This window comes from Porites lutea, chromosome 10, assembly GCF_958299795.1.
Source record: "Porites lutea chromosome 10, jaPorLute2.1, whole genome shotgun sequence".
Taxonomy (NCBI): Eukaryota; Metazoa; Cnidaria; class Anthozoa; order Scleractinia; family Poritidae; genus Porites; species Porites lutea.
In genome coordinates this window covers 32401407-32414720 of record NC_133210.1, presented here as the reverse complement: position 1 = coordinate 32414720, position 13314 = coordinate 32401407, and the positions used below count along the sequence as shown (strand labels likewise).

At 36.6% G+C, this 13314-nt stretch overlaps 3 protein-coding genes across 3 annotated transcripts; 2 read left to right on the top strand and 1 right to left on the bottom strand.

The window, feature by feature from the left end:
- Positions 1–1513: 1513 nt before the first annotated feature.
- LOC140949764 (alpha-1,3-mannosyl-glycoprotein 4-beta-N-acetylglucosaminyltransferase C-like) lies at positions 1514–4167 on the top strand. Its single transcript, XM_073398903.1, has 3 exons — positions 1514–1696; positions 2065–2235; positions 2786–4167. Exons 1-3 carry the CDS (start codon positions 1624–1626, stop codon positions 3862–3864), a joined length of 1323 nt encoding a protein of 440 aa, XP_073255004.1. The 5' UTR covers positions 1514–1623; the 3' UTR covers positions 3865–4167.
- Positions 4168–4173: 6 nt separating this feature from the next.
- Positions 4174–6361, bottom strand: LOC140950226 (26S proteasome non-ATPase regulatory subunit 9-like). The gene is made up of 7 exons (XM_073399431.1): positions 6226–6361; positions 6044–6146; positions 5756–5878; positions 5480–5550; positions 5157–5258; positions 4958–5046; positions 4174–4385 (listed from the first exon to the last, which is right to left on the bottom strand). Exons 1-7 carry the CDS (start codon positions 6319–6321, stop codon positions 4361–4363), a joined length of 609 nt encoding a protein of 202 aa, XP_073255532.1. The 5' UTR covers positions 6322–6361; the 3' UTR covers positions 4174–4360.
- Positions 6362–6418: 57 nt separating this feature from the next.
- LOC140950225 (intraflagellar transport protein 57 homolog) lies at positions 6419–13186 on the top strand. The gene is made up of 15 exons (XM_073399429.1): positions 6419–6678; positions 7343–7451; positions 8432–8485; positions 8571–8624; positions 8812–8876; positions 9252–9342; positions 9785–9862; positions 10121–10243; positions 10341–10412; positions 10510–10590; positions 11047–11097; positions 11278–11340; positions 11850–11916; positions 12076–12152; positions 12533–13186. The coding sequence occupies exons 1-15, from the start codon at positions 6518–6520 to the stop codon at positions 12638–12640; spliced, it is 1254 nt and encodes a 417-aa protein (XP_073255530.1). The 5' UTR covers positions 6419–6517; the 3' UTR covers positions 12641–13186.
- The last annotated feature ends 128 nt before the right edge of the window (positions 13187–13314 follow it).

Here is a 13314-nt window from a genome sequence, read left to right as displayed (position 1 = left end):
TGGGTTTTAACTACATTGCACCACATAGTATATGTTGTATATAAAACTGTGTGTATCAAGTTTTTGCCTATAGTAAAATTTGTTCTTAAAGTACGTGAGTGAAGTTAAAGATAAAAGTAATAGGGACAGTAGACTTTCTAAAACTTATTCTTCTGTACTGCTACACTCTGTGACTGGTTAAATAACTGATGGAGTTTATTTCTTTTAACCAATCGGAGCGACGTCAAGCGTGTTTTCCGCGCTTGCCGCCAAGTGTACGTCGTTTTAAGCTGCGATTGGTTTATTTGAACAGTATTTGACTGCCGGCGCTATTCTGATTGGCGAGGATATTAGGCTGGTTTGGGTTAAAAACAGCTCCCAGTAAAACATGGTGTTGTGTGTGGACAGCTTACTTTTGTTAAGTGCTATTCTATGTACATTTATTTATTTTGTAGAGTTGTATAAGTAAAGCAAAGCATTTAACAGCAGTATGTCGATGGTGTTTTTCTCACTTCGGCCAGAAGAAGTGTTAAGAAGACAGAATATTGGCCTCTTTTTTTGTTTCAATTGACCCTAACTTCGTTTCGGTCCACAAAAAAGCAAAATGGCCATTTTGACCTTAACGCCAATATAGAAATGTGGATTTAATAATCTCGATTTTTGTTGCGGTGTGATTTTTTCGATCATGTAGCAGCTGCTAACTGCTACCCAAACTGGAATACGATGAAAAACAATGAATTACCGTTGTTTAAGAGCACGAATCAGGAAAGACCTTACCAGCAGCTCCTTCATTACCGGATTTTTTTTCACATATAACTAAATGCTCACAAACTTTTTAAAATTTGCAGAAGGCAAGCAAATTTCATGTTTTTTTTTTTTGTTGAGAGAAGTCTATTAATCTAATTTTTTTAGCCTCCAACAATTGTGACAGTTTTTTGGGCAAATAGCGTGGCCAGCATTCTTCCTGAAGTTCACTCTTCAGAGTTATTTCTTCTTCCTTTTCCTGTTTTTAGTGCCCGCAGAAGTGTTTTTCACACTGATTAACTTAATAGTTTGAATTTAGGTCACTTTCGCAGTCAATGATCAGTTTTTTTTTTTGCTTTAAAAAAACAACTTTTTACTCAAACTTATGGCCCAGTTGGAACGAAAAATTATATTTTTGAAAAATCAACACGGTGACAATGTAACACTATTTATACCGTAAAATTCCGAAAATAAGCCCCGGGGCTTATATTTTTCAAGGCCCTTTTTGAGGGGCCTATTTTTGGAGGGGCTTATCTACGGAGGGAAATTTGCGTTTCAAAATCGATTGGGCTAGCCTTATAGTTGAAAGGAAATGTACCGTTTTTGCTTTGTATTACTTTGTATTAAAGGGCAATTTCCAAGTGCAACCCCCCGGGGGGGGGGGGCTTATATTTGGAGGGGCGATTTAACGGAGGGTTTTTTGTGTTATGAGTTTGGAGGGCTTATATTTGGAGGGGCTTATACATGGAGGGACTTATTTTCGAAATTTTACGGTAACTTAAGTTCTTCTGGAAAGAGTTTGGTTACCACGGCGCCTGAATAATCAATTTTTCGCTCATTTACTATTGTTCATAGATTCACATTTGAATCGCATCTTCATCGACGAAGTTTTTACCAAAAATGGGAAAACAGCGCGTCATTACTTTTGTTCTTTATGGAATAATTCTGTTTAACTCTGCTACGATTCTGAAGAGTAAGTAAACTGGGCCACTTTGTTTCTTGCTTTGCGAGCTCCCCTTTTCGAGCGATTTCAACTGTTCGTCAATATTTCTGCAACGTTCTGCAATTGTTAGCGGAAATAGGAAACTGTCAACTCTATCGTCAGAACATTTTTCTCGCATTCTATAGATTTTTCCACTACAGTCAAACTTCTGCTAACGGCCACCTCTCTACAACAGCCATTTTCTTGTGTCCCCATCAAGGCCGTTGTAGAGAGGTTCAAAAGAAATCTAAACTCTGATATTAAGCTTAAACGAAAGAACAAACAATATTCACCCTAACATAATACAAGTCAGAAAGACATTTTCGCATATTTAACTCTTATATATTTTGGTTTCACAGACATTTATACCAAGCACGTTGCATCTTCGCTCACATGCTCTTATCTGAAGAATGTTGGGGACCCTGCGACGGAGTGTTCTCCTGAAATAATTTCGGGTCATTGCACAAGAGTACTTGATCACGTGGACACAAGTAAAGGACTTGTTCTTGGAAGGAAAAGGAACGAAAAAGGTGCTTGGTTTAAAGTATCAAACGTTTCATCGCATATCAAACAACACGAGACGTTATGCTGTTTCGTTTGTTCAGTTAGTACTTTCAGAGTAGTCTGTGTAAAACCAAGCGAAAACTGGTCGAGAGGGGAATTGGGGTCTATTGAAAACCTCGACAATAGAATAGTGAAAAATCATGTTACGAAAGTGAAAGTTAAGGCTTTGCCGTAATTAATTATTCTGGGGAAAACTGGTCTGGAACGCAGGCTATGAAAATTGACGATTAATAATGGTCGATCTACAAATATTTAGCAAAAGAGGAACTCCCTTTACCGATTTAAAACTCTACAATAAATAATTCCTTTTCACATATGAATCAGGTAACAACAAACTGGAAACAAAAGAAAATTATGAAAGTTTCCGCAAATGAAATGCCTTTGTTTCCGATTAGAAAGAACTGAAAAAGCCTCTTTTTATCAAAACAGTTAATTTTTAACGTACACAATTCTCAAAGCATGATCTTTGGAGTGTTATTTTTCAAACTTAACTGTTTTTTTTTTCTTTATTCGTAGTTTACCTGAGTATTGGTATTGTAAGCATGGATGGTGAAGATGACAATTTGCTGCAAACACTTCAATCCCTGAAAACGTACATGTCACCAACGGAAAAAACCAAAATCATCATAGTGATAGCACTTGATAGAATCTCACAAAACATAGAACAGAATTTTCAGAACGAGCTCGACATTGGGCTGATTCAAGTCATACACCCAACGCAAGAGCTTCTTGGGAGGGTCAATACAAAAAGCACAAGATGGAATCCATGGTCTTTTACGGAAAATTTTAAGAAGAAAACAGTAGATTTTAACAAGAGACTTATTTTTCTATTCGAATATTGTTTTCGAATGTCTAAAAATGTTTTACTTTTGACAGGCCAAGCGCGTGCTGTCAGGCCCTACTTTCCAGTTATTAAACAGCAAATTGACAATTTCGAAAATCTAAGTTTATCTTCCTATGAACACAACTTTGGGATGAAAGGACTTCCCGGTTTAGGACGGCTTTATTCCGCACATCTCGCCGCGGATGTCGCCGAATTTGGCGCAATGTTCCCAGATGGCCACCCACCAAGCCAAATTATAGACATGCACAGACATATTAGAAGGTCTATAAAAAACTCCGACCAGAAGAGTGAAGAAGTCATCTTTACATTTCATGGCAAGGAACTTCGTGGTGGTAATCTTGAAATAGAATTTCAGACAACTTGTAGTTTTCCAGTGGGTCACGAAATGGAGAAAGCTTTGTATGAAAAGAACGGATTTGCCTGGGTGAAGACGCCCAAAAAAGATGACAACATCGTAATGGTGTTTATAGAACCCCTTCAAATCTCGCGCGTGCGTGTAGTCAGTGGAAGTCCGTTGCTCAGGGATACGATGAGTGACAGCGTGCTCATGGTGTGTGAAAATAACGCGGAGACTGGAGGTTGCGATGATTCAAAATGTTCAGAAGTCGGCAATTTTAGAGATCCGATCTTAGATGTAAAGCAACTTGACAATTCCTTAACTTTCCCCGTAAAATGCTTAAAAATTGTTTTCACAGGAGAAGTAAAACATTGGATTATTATTAGAGAGATCTCAATATGGCCAAAAGCCTAGCAAAAGGCTGCTAACGTTTTCATACTAACTTCGGCTTTCCGACTAAGTGATTGTTTATTACAAGGAGGGGAGGGGAGGGGAGGGGAGGGTAGTATTCCTATTGTGGCATACACTGCCCTTCTTATCATCTCTCTCCTTAATTTCCCTTCCATACACACTCAACGTTTTGTTTTCTATGTTTTTCAACAAAAAGAGGAAAATCTTTATCAGACTGAAATGCAAAACATACCCTTCTTATCACTAATAACAGCCCACATAAGTCACAATGGGCATACAGCAGAGCAGAAAACCTGCTTAAGTTTATGTTACATTGCAATGATATTTTTTTTACTGTACTCTTGTTTATTAATAAGTAAAATAAAAGGAAATGTTCAGGGTAAATCTCTGGCATGTTTAAATAGTTCTATGCTAACAATGCTTATATTTGACAAGATTACATGCATGGAATGGTCACACAACTGTAGATCATCATAAATTTGTTGCAGAAGCTCATCTCTTACTTGACAGGAACAATATGGCAGCTAGAAAAGAATATTAAAAGTTCACAGATTTCAGTCTAAAGGAAACAAAATATTTTGTACACCTCAATCATAAAAGCTGATCACTGGACTCAATCTCAGGAAAATAAGACCGCCTAAGTTACAATTAAAACACAAAATGATTATTCTTTGTGTTACCCTGTGAGCAGAGGTTTTCTCTTGCATGGCTTTTAGCACCGACAAAGTCATTTGTTGCCTTGCCAGTTGCGTAGTTGGTTTATTTTCTCATGGGACGTATAAACTACCTACGCAACAGACTTTGTAAATGCTAAAAGCCATGCAAGAGATAAACCTCTGCTCACAGAGTATCTGTGTGTAGGTTGAGCACCATATTAAACAGGGTTGCAGAACCACTGCATGTATAGGCTATGAGCAATAATTTTGAAGCAAAGTCAAAACCTTTAGTGCTTTAATATTACAGGAATGTAAGACTAGAGTTATTCTAGAAATATTTAACTCTGAGGTAAAGAATGATCATTCACTGTGAATACCATAACTGATTCTGGCAGAAAGAGCAAAAATAAATAAATAAATAAATAACCAGACAAGCATACCCTAAGAGTCCTCTGCCATTCCATGTGTTTGGTGTAAGTGATAATGTATGTCTTTTTCCCTCTCTTTCAACAATAACGCTTAATGGTGACTGGTACAACGCAAAAATAAAAATATGAAGCATTAAAGGATTAAAAACTAGTTTATATCTTAAAATGATAAAAAAAACAAGTTTTTTACTTGCATATTCTGTATTTTTACCCCTTTACTGTGCTGCACAACAGAAGCGATGTCATGAAGGCCTTGAGAATTTTCACTAGTGATGGAACCAAATCTTAAGATCTGGTCACCAGTTTTCAAACCCTGTAAAATAGTGAATCTTTTAGTAAATTGAAGCTATTGAAGATGTAAAGACACTTGAGTCATAAATAAAAAATATTCCAAAAATTGAATGTGTGAATCATGGATTGTCATTTACAAGAGTACACAGTGGACCTTCTCTTTCCAATAAATTCCAGTGTAATTTATAAGCAACAAGTATCTGGCAAAAGAAAGCTGAAATTCCCTATAAAAATTCCACTTACTGCTTGTGATGATGGAGAGCCTTCGGCTACTGAATCTACTCTGAGAAAAGCTTTTAATCTCAATGTAACATCTGAAAAAGACAAGGTAAGTAATAACATTTTTAATGATTATAAGTCTTTGGATTTGATGATGATGATGGTGCCGCAGGCAGGTGATGATAATGATGATGATGATGACAGTGGCAGTGATGTTGTTTTTAATGATGATACAAGGCCAGTTTACATATTAAACAAAAGTTGTAAACGTTACATAGATTTTTGCTGACATATACAGACCATCCATTGACTTTTCATCTTGATCCTCTTTTTCCTTCTCCTTCTGCTCTCTTGCTTTGACATGGATTTCATGGATACCCTGTTCTATTTCTTTCATCAATGCTTTATGATCATTTTGAAGACCTGATGTTACCAGGAAAAATAACAAAGAAATCGAAACATGAGTCAGCAATCTATGCAAAAAAATTACCAACATTCAACAAATGATCACGTCTCCATGTATTTAAATGTTCAGCTATACATATAACCACGAAAAAAACTTTCATAAAGGAATGAAATATTTCTTACAGATAATCCGATTTCTTGCAACACGGACTGTATAAACATCAATATCTGAGCGAGGGTAATTTTCGTCGTCTATCAACTTTTCGTGCATCCCGACTCCCTTTTGCTGTATAGTAAACAAACAAGGTTATATCACGTCTTAGGAAAATCAAGTGCAAAAAGAAAATACTCGAAGATAGGCTTACAGAATCTAGCACTTCTTGAAACTCCTTAATTTCCTTCTCAATGGCATCTTTCTTTGCCATTAAATCTTTTACTTTCTTCATGGAAACGTCCGCCATCTTGAAAGTAGATAGGTCAGCTGATATTTTTGCGGGCTCGACTAATCCCAGTCTTTTCCGTGGTTTTGAAAGCGAGGGCATTTCTTCGAGACGAAACATAACATGGCAACTAACTGGTGTCCATGGTCAATTTCTCTTGATCAAAAGTTGTTATTTTGATCATATTTTAGAGTAATTGAAGGTTACATTTTAAAGAATGGAAGGCGAAGCTCGAAGAGGCGCCGAAACTGGGGCAGACAATGCCTCTATGGGTTATATGTTAACTGTAGGAGTTATGGAAGAAGTCTTGGAAAAACTCAAATTGCTTGACTACGAGACGGATTTCTGTAAGCAGTGGGGATTTAGGCCTTTGTCAAGGTGTGATTTTGTCAATGTACCCTATAACGTGAATGGTAATCTTCGCTAGAACAAGTTAGATAACATCGTCTACGATCGACCAGTTTCTTTTTTACTTACTTAATGTTCAAAGTAAGCTCGATCGGTGTGCAAAAGAAAGTTCTTTTACTCAGTTATCTTAATCATACTGTGGTTATCTGTTAGATGTAAGCTTAGTGATTTCGCTGCAAAAACGACAAAAGGACTGTTTACTTAAACCTACATGAACATGCAGCCTGCATCACCGTATATAAATGATAACTAATGTAATTATTGTAATGAAATTATCCCCCCCCCCCCCAAAAAAAAAAAAATGGTCAATTAAGCCACAAAGGTATTGGCTGTTTGTCATAGCCAATAACATCACAGCTTAACAGATCAACACAAGTGCGACTTAAATGACCAATCAGGTCAATGTAGACCTAGAGTTTAGTACCATCAAGTAATGTGATACAACTCACTTTGACTCTAAATGTGACTTCCACTGTCAGGTGTTGCCAAAATGTCAGTCACTGTCTTTAACAGTCCTATTCAGGAATACACTCACCCAGGTGATCATATTCCACTTACTTACAACCTGACTCCTGGCACCTGTCACTGTGTAATAAGTAAACTGAATACATTGTCTTCATTGTTCATCCATCAGACACTTCTTTGCTCTGCCCACGAACCCAGGAGAGCAGTTCTTTACTTTTACATCTCTAGCTGCATGGCTGCTTACATGTTGTGGAAGGAACTTTGAACAGCCACAAGAGGTGAATTTTCTGTTTAACACAATTTCAAGATACGTGATGATTTTATTGGCCTTAGCTCCCTTAGGTCTCCTGTAGCTTAGTGGTAGAGCATCTGGACTGGTTACTAGATGGTCATAGGTTCAACTATTAGGCCTGGTTCAGACGCCAAACTTTTCATGAGCTTAACCTAGTTTGAATTAAGGCCGACTAAAATTATTTAGGCCACCTGAATTGATTCAGACGTCGATCTTAATTCCAGCCAAATTAAATTCAAAAGGAGAAAAAGGTCCATTTCGGAGTCAAACTGCTTACAAAATAGGTTATAATTACAATGAAAAACAATAACAAATTATAATAGTATTATTGTTATCCTAAAAGGTAAAACTGTGCATAAAGCATCAAGCCAGAAAACAAAGAAGTGCCTTGTCTCCAAATGACTTCGAAAGTTACTTGAATTGTCTTGCCTAGATATAATAACAAAAATTGTTAATCTATTTATTCAGTCAGTGATACAGGCAGCTTGGAAGGAAAAATCCAAGTACTCCCACTAACTTTTCATGAGCCAAACCTAATACAATGAATTAAGTACATGATTTGGAATAACTCAGCCGTTCTTTCTGCTTAGCCTGGCCGAGAATTTCGACTATGGATCGACTTTGGAATGGCTTTGATTCAGATGCCGAACTTTTCATTTACCAAACCCAATGCTTAAATTAGGAATAACCTTTAAAGTACAGTTAAAAATGATTGCATCATTATGATTGACATTGACTCATAGACAGGCAGCATCAATAAAAAATATTATGGGCAAGAGTCACATTGTGTTTTGTTTCAGCTGTGGGCAATCATGGTGTGATGATTAAGATTTATACAGTAGTTCTTTCACTACCTTTTTTTTCGATATTTGACAATATAAAAATTGCAGCTTGTCTGAATAATGAGTTTTTGCACTGTATTGATGAAAGTGCTAAACAATAACTGAACTGAATTTTGTCTTTCAGTATGATGACCCAAATGCTACTGTGTCAAATATTTTGGATGAGTTAAAAAAATTGGTGAGATGACTTGATTATTTTTCCTTGATGGTCTGACTTGTTGGTACATTTTTTAATGTTGGGTTTGTTTCCTTGGAAAATTTAGGGAGCCTCAGCTGATTTTCCTCCCGCAAAACTGAAAACAGGCTCTGGGGAGCAGGTACAAAAAGTTTTACTATTCACTGTGTTCAAATTCACAGTTAAAATAATTATTGATCTTATCATAAAATATTTAATTCTATATCCTTCAACCAACAAATTTAGGGAGGCAATTTTGAGCTTATGGTGCATGTATTAACCATTTTCCTAAAAATAATCTCAATAACTTCTCTCTAAAATTTTTTTAGGTTTGTTATGTTATTGATAAACTTGCTGATGAAGCCCTAAAAGCCAAGAAATTTGCTTGGCAAAAGTAAGTCTTGTTTTCAGTGATATGGATATAGTCATTACTGTTAACATTGAGTAAATGTTGTCAGCTTTGTTGCACAGAATTTTTGTGGGAGTCTAATTTTGTGGATTGGTGACTTTTTGTATTTTAAGTGATTGTGAAGGACTGCTTGAGTTTTGCTTGGGCTGGATTTATTTTTGTAATTTCCAGGAAGTTGCATTTAATTAAAATACATATAGTTTTTTTTGTTACTTAAGACCTTCAACAACCACCTTTAAACCAGTCAATTTAGAGAAAAATGTCAAATTATATTGCCTGTGTGGTTCTTCATGTTATTTTGCTGTGTGAAGTTGTTTTATTCGGTTGTAATGATAAATTTATACTTGTTCTCCTCTCAAGGCCTCAACATGCTCAAGAAGACTTTGAAGAGGAAACCATGGAGGACGATGAGGCTGAACTAACATTGAACAAAGTGGAAGAGGAGATGATGGTAAGATTAGTTCTAACTGCTCAAATTCCTGGTTGCTGTTTCTTGCCCCTGGGAACTTACTATTGCATTTGGACAACAAGGATATCTTAAAAAACGCAGCTGCTGAGCTGCCTTGGATTTTTGTTGTATTCATTAAGAACTTTTGTGCTCCCTGTCATACAGTTTTTCTCTAATGTGTATAAAAAGTACCTGTATCAGTGTACTGGAATAAGTCCGTGGGGGATCCAGGGGAGAATCCCCCCTTATTTTTAGACCAAACTGAGGCCCAAAGGGCTGTAAAAAAATTTTTTTCTAGACCACCCCCCCCTCCCCTTTATCCCAGGGTCTGGATGACCGCCTCCCCCCCTTTCCCCCTCTCCCTTATCTGGAGGTCTGAATCCACCACTGCAAGTTTAATACCATATTTTGTTTTTGATTAGTTCTGTTGTATTTTCCCTTCAAGGATGAAGCAGATGAAGAAATTGAAGAAGATGACAATTATCTTGATCTCGCTGGAATGAAACAACAGTCTCAGATGAATGTAAATAATATTTCATAGTAAATACAAAACTGAAGGAAAATTAAGCTCTGTGTCAGCCAGCCTTTGTGATTTGCTGGTCTTATCTATATATACAAGATTTTTGAGTTAATTTCTAAAACTTTAGACCACAGTACTGTATGAATAATTCCCTTGCCATACAGTTAGGCCTTATTGACAATAAACATCACTAAAGAGGGACTGAATAACGCATCCTGAGGAAACAAGTGTCTAAAACAGTGATTTTAAATGTTTTTTTAGGATATTGCCGATTCATCAAAGCCTGATTCTGTTATGGAGTCAACTACAGATGCTGCAGAATGGAAACTTGAAGTGGAAAGAGTTTTACCACTATTAAAAGTTCACATAAGAACTGATAACAAGGTAGGTATTATGGTAAGTAGGTTTTACACATTTTGTCGGTGTAGTTCTGATTATGTGTATAGTCTTTGGAGTTGACTGTTTGTTTTACATTTGAAAGGACTGGAGGACACATTATGAGCAGATGCAACAACACAGTGAAGGAATCAAGTCATCTCTAACAGAAACAAAGGTACATGAGAGCTGCAAATCACAGTTATTTCATAGGACAATGTCTGCTTAAAATATGCTGAATATTGACTGGCTGATTATTACATTTTACATTTCAGGGACATTTAGACAAGCTCCACCATGAAATAAGTAGAACTCTTGAAAAAATAGGCAGTCGTGAAAAATACATCAATAACCAGGTAACTGAAAGTTATGTATTTAATGTATTTAATTCTTATTTACAATTTTAATTTCTATTAACTTACCAGTCACTGACTTACAGTGTGTACTTTGTATACAGCATAAAATTAAAAATCACATGCATCTGTGATCTTATATACTCCATATCTGGTATCCATAAACATGTAAATTATAAATTTCTTCCTTGTTGCCTGATATTTTGAATCAAGTTCATATTAATAATAATATTGCTACCAAATAACAAAACACAGCAGATTGAAAAAAAATTAAACAATGTCCAGACCTGAACACAATACCCAATAAAAATAACCTCTAACAGCCTCTAACATAACATGCACATAACCTATGTAAGCATGGTACCTATTATTACTCAGTATTTTCCAAAATAAAATTTTGAGGTTTTCGTTGTGTAATGGAGTCAAAGGTCGCAGTTTTGAACTTTTTTTCTATTACAGCTTGAACACTTGCTGCAAGAATTTCGAAGTTTACAAGATACCCTAGCTGAGGTAGGGAATATTTCATAAATAAAGTTTTCTGCCAAGAAATGTTTTCTTCAACTTCCCACACACATACAATACTGATATGACACTGCATGTGTTGCGTGCCTCTTAAATGAACTACTTTGTAATTTTACTTCCTTCGAATTCAAACTACTTTGAGGGTTTTACATGTGATCTTCTTTGCAGACAAAAGAGCGTTACAAACAAGGATCTGGTGGAGTAACAGAACTAACAAAGACATTGGCTCAGGTTTGTTGGTATTACTTAGTCACCACCTCAAGTGACCTGCTTACATACACTTTCTTGCTCTTGGCACTAGTTAATCATTCTGTGAATTATTTGACCAAGGGTGAGTTTGAGATGGCTGGATTTTGGCCACATTGCATTTTTGGACCAAGACAAAGTCAAGGTCAATTAAAACGCCAAAAAAAGGAAAGAACAAGATCCATTCCATCTATCTTAACTTAAAGAGCTTGGTCATGGTCAATAAAGGATGTGTCATTTTGTTAAGAAAACTTTTTTTTCTTCTTGTGGGACCAAAGCAGGCAGTCCTGCTCAAGAAGCCAATCAGAATACAGGATTTTCTTTATCTTACCCACTCACAGATTCAACCATGTGGTAAATTTGCTGTCAAGCTCTGATTGTTTAGAACTATTGATTGCCTTTGAGTCTTGTGATTGGCCAGAGAAATTTCTTTATCTTTTCTTGTTTTGTGGCACTAACAAAAACACTCACATAAAGTGCGGTCGAATTTGTAGATCACTGAAGAACTTGAAACTGTAAAAGCTCAGATGGATGAAAGAGGAACAAACATGACAGATGCAGGTAGGTGTATGATAAATCAGCGGTTAAGATGTACAAGTAGAATACCACACAACCATGAAAAAAGATCTTTAAATCACACATCTACAGGTTCCACTTTGATCATATGGGAAGAGCTACATGTAAAGTTTGAAAAATCTCTCTTTGTTTGTCTTTTGACAGGTCCTTTGGTAAGAATAAAACAAGCTTTAACAAGACTTAAACAAGAGGTTACTCAGATGGATGTTCGGATTGGAGTGGTATGTGTAGTATTCTTAAACATTTAATCAACACCTAATTTTAAATACATTAGAGTGTCGTGCAAGTTCTAAGTCAAGATGTTACCACACTAAAGATTTGGCTTTTGCAATAATGTTTGCTAATATCAAGTACTGGTAACAGCTCTCAGCTCATTTAAATGTAATTTTTGGAATAATGAGTTCCAAAGTATTCAAAAGATATCCAAGGGTTTTCAGAGGTAACACAACCCGGAGATTTCTCAAGTTCATGATTAGACTACTAGATAAATACCGGTATAACACAGTGGTATGGAATTATTTCCTATCCAGCTGCCTTGCCTATTTGTAAAACTATTTTACCTGCACCTTACAGTTGACTCTATTTTCATCTTGGTTTTCAGGTGGAGCATTCTCTACTACTGGCCAGAATCCGTGACCGCAGTGCCATCAGAGAAGACATGCACGCTCCTGTTACAGATGCAACATTTGGTGATTTTAAAGCATTTTAAATGCATGATCTTTTGCTAATATATTCAGTATTTAAATACATTGTAAACCATGAGCTTTCCTGTCTTTGCTTGTGCACAGGCTACCCAGACTTGTAGTCTGTAAGTTACTGGCCTACTCCTGAGAAGCCTGTGCACTGGCCTCCTGGTTGGATAGCCTGTAAACCTGCTGCATAACTGTATTTGGGAAGTGACATACATAGTGCTTTTCAGTAAAGAACGATTTTTTGTACTTTCTGTCAAGACTGTTGCAGCAGACAGTCTTCCTCCTAATTTGTCTCTATGGGCTATTGAAAGCTAGATCCAGCCAAATCCTGTCATTTGGCAGATTTAGCAAAGACAACGTGACAGCAGTGACAATGGCACACGCAAATAAAAAAATTAGCTTGACAAATCACGGAGCAACAAATTGAGCACTGGAAGTCCTGTTCAGTCCTTTCCGCACGGGGGAATGTCCTGAAGTGACATTCCCCCTGACGTTAACACCTTTCGGACCTGCTACAGGTTAGTGCCCTTGATAGTGCTTTTAGCGTGACATCTCAACAAGCTATCTACAGTAGATTAGACTCCCCTTACATTCTACTCTACTAAATGCACACAGGGAAACCAAAAAATAATGGCTTGAGTGAATCTTCAAAAACAAATCACTGCACTTTTCAACCCAAATGCTGGAAAGA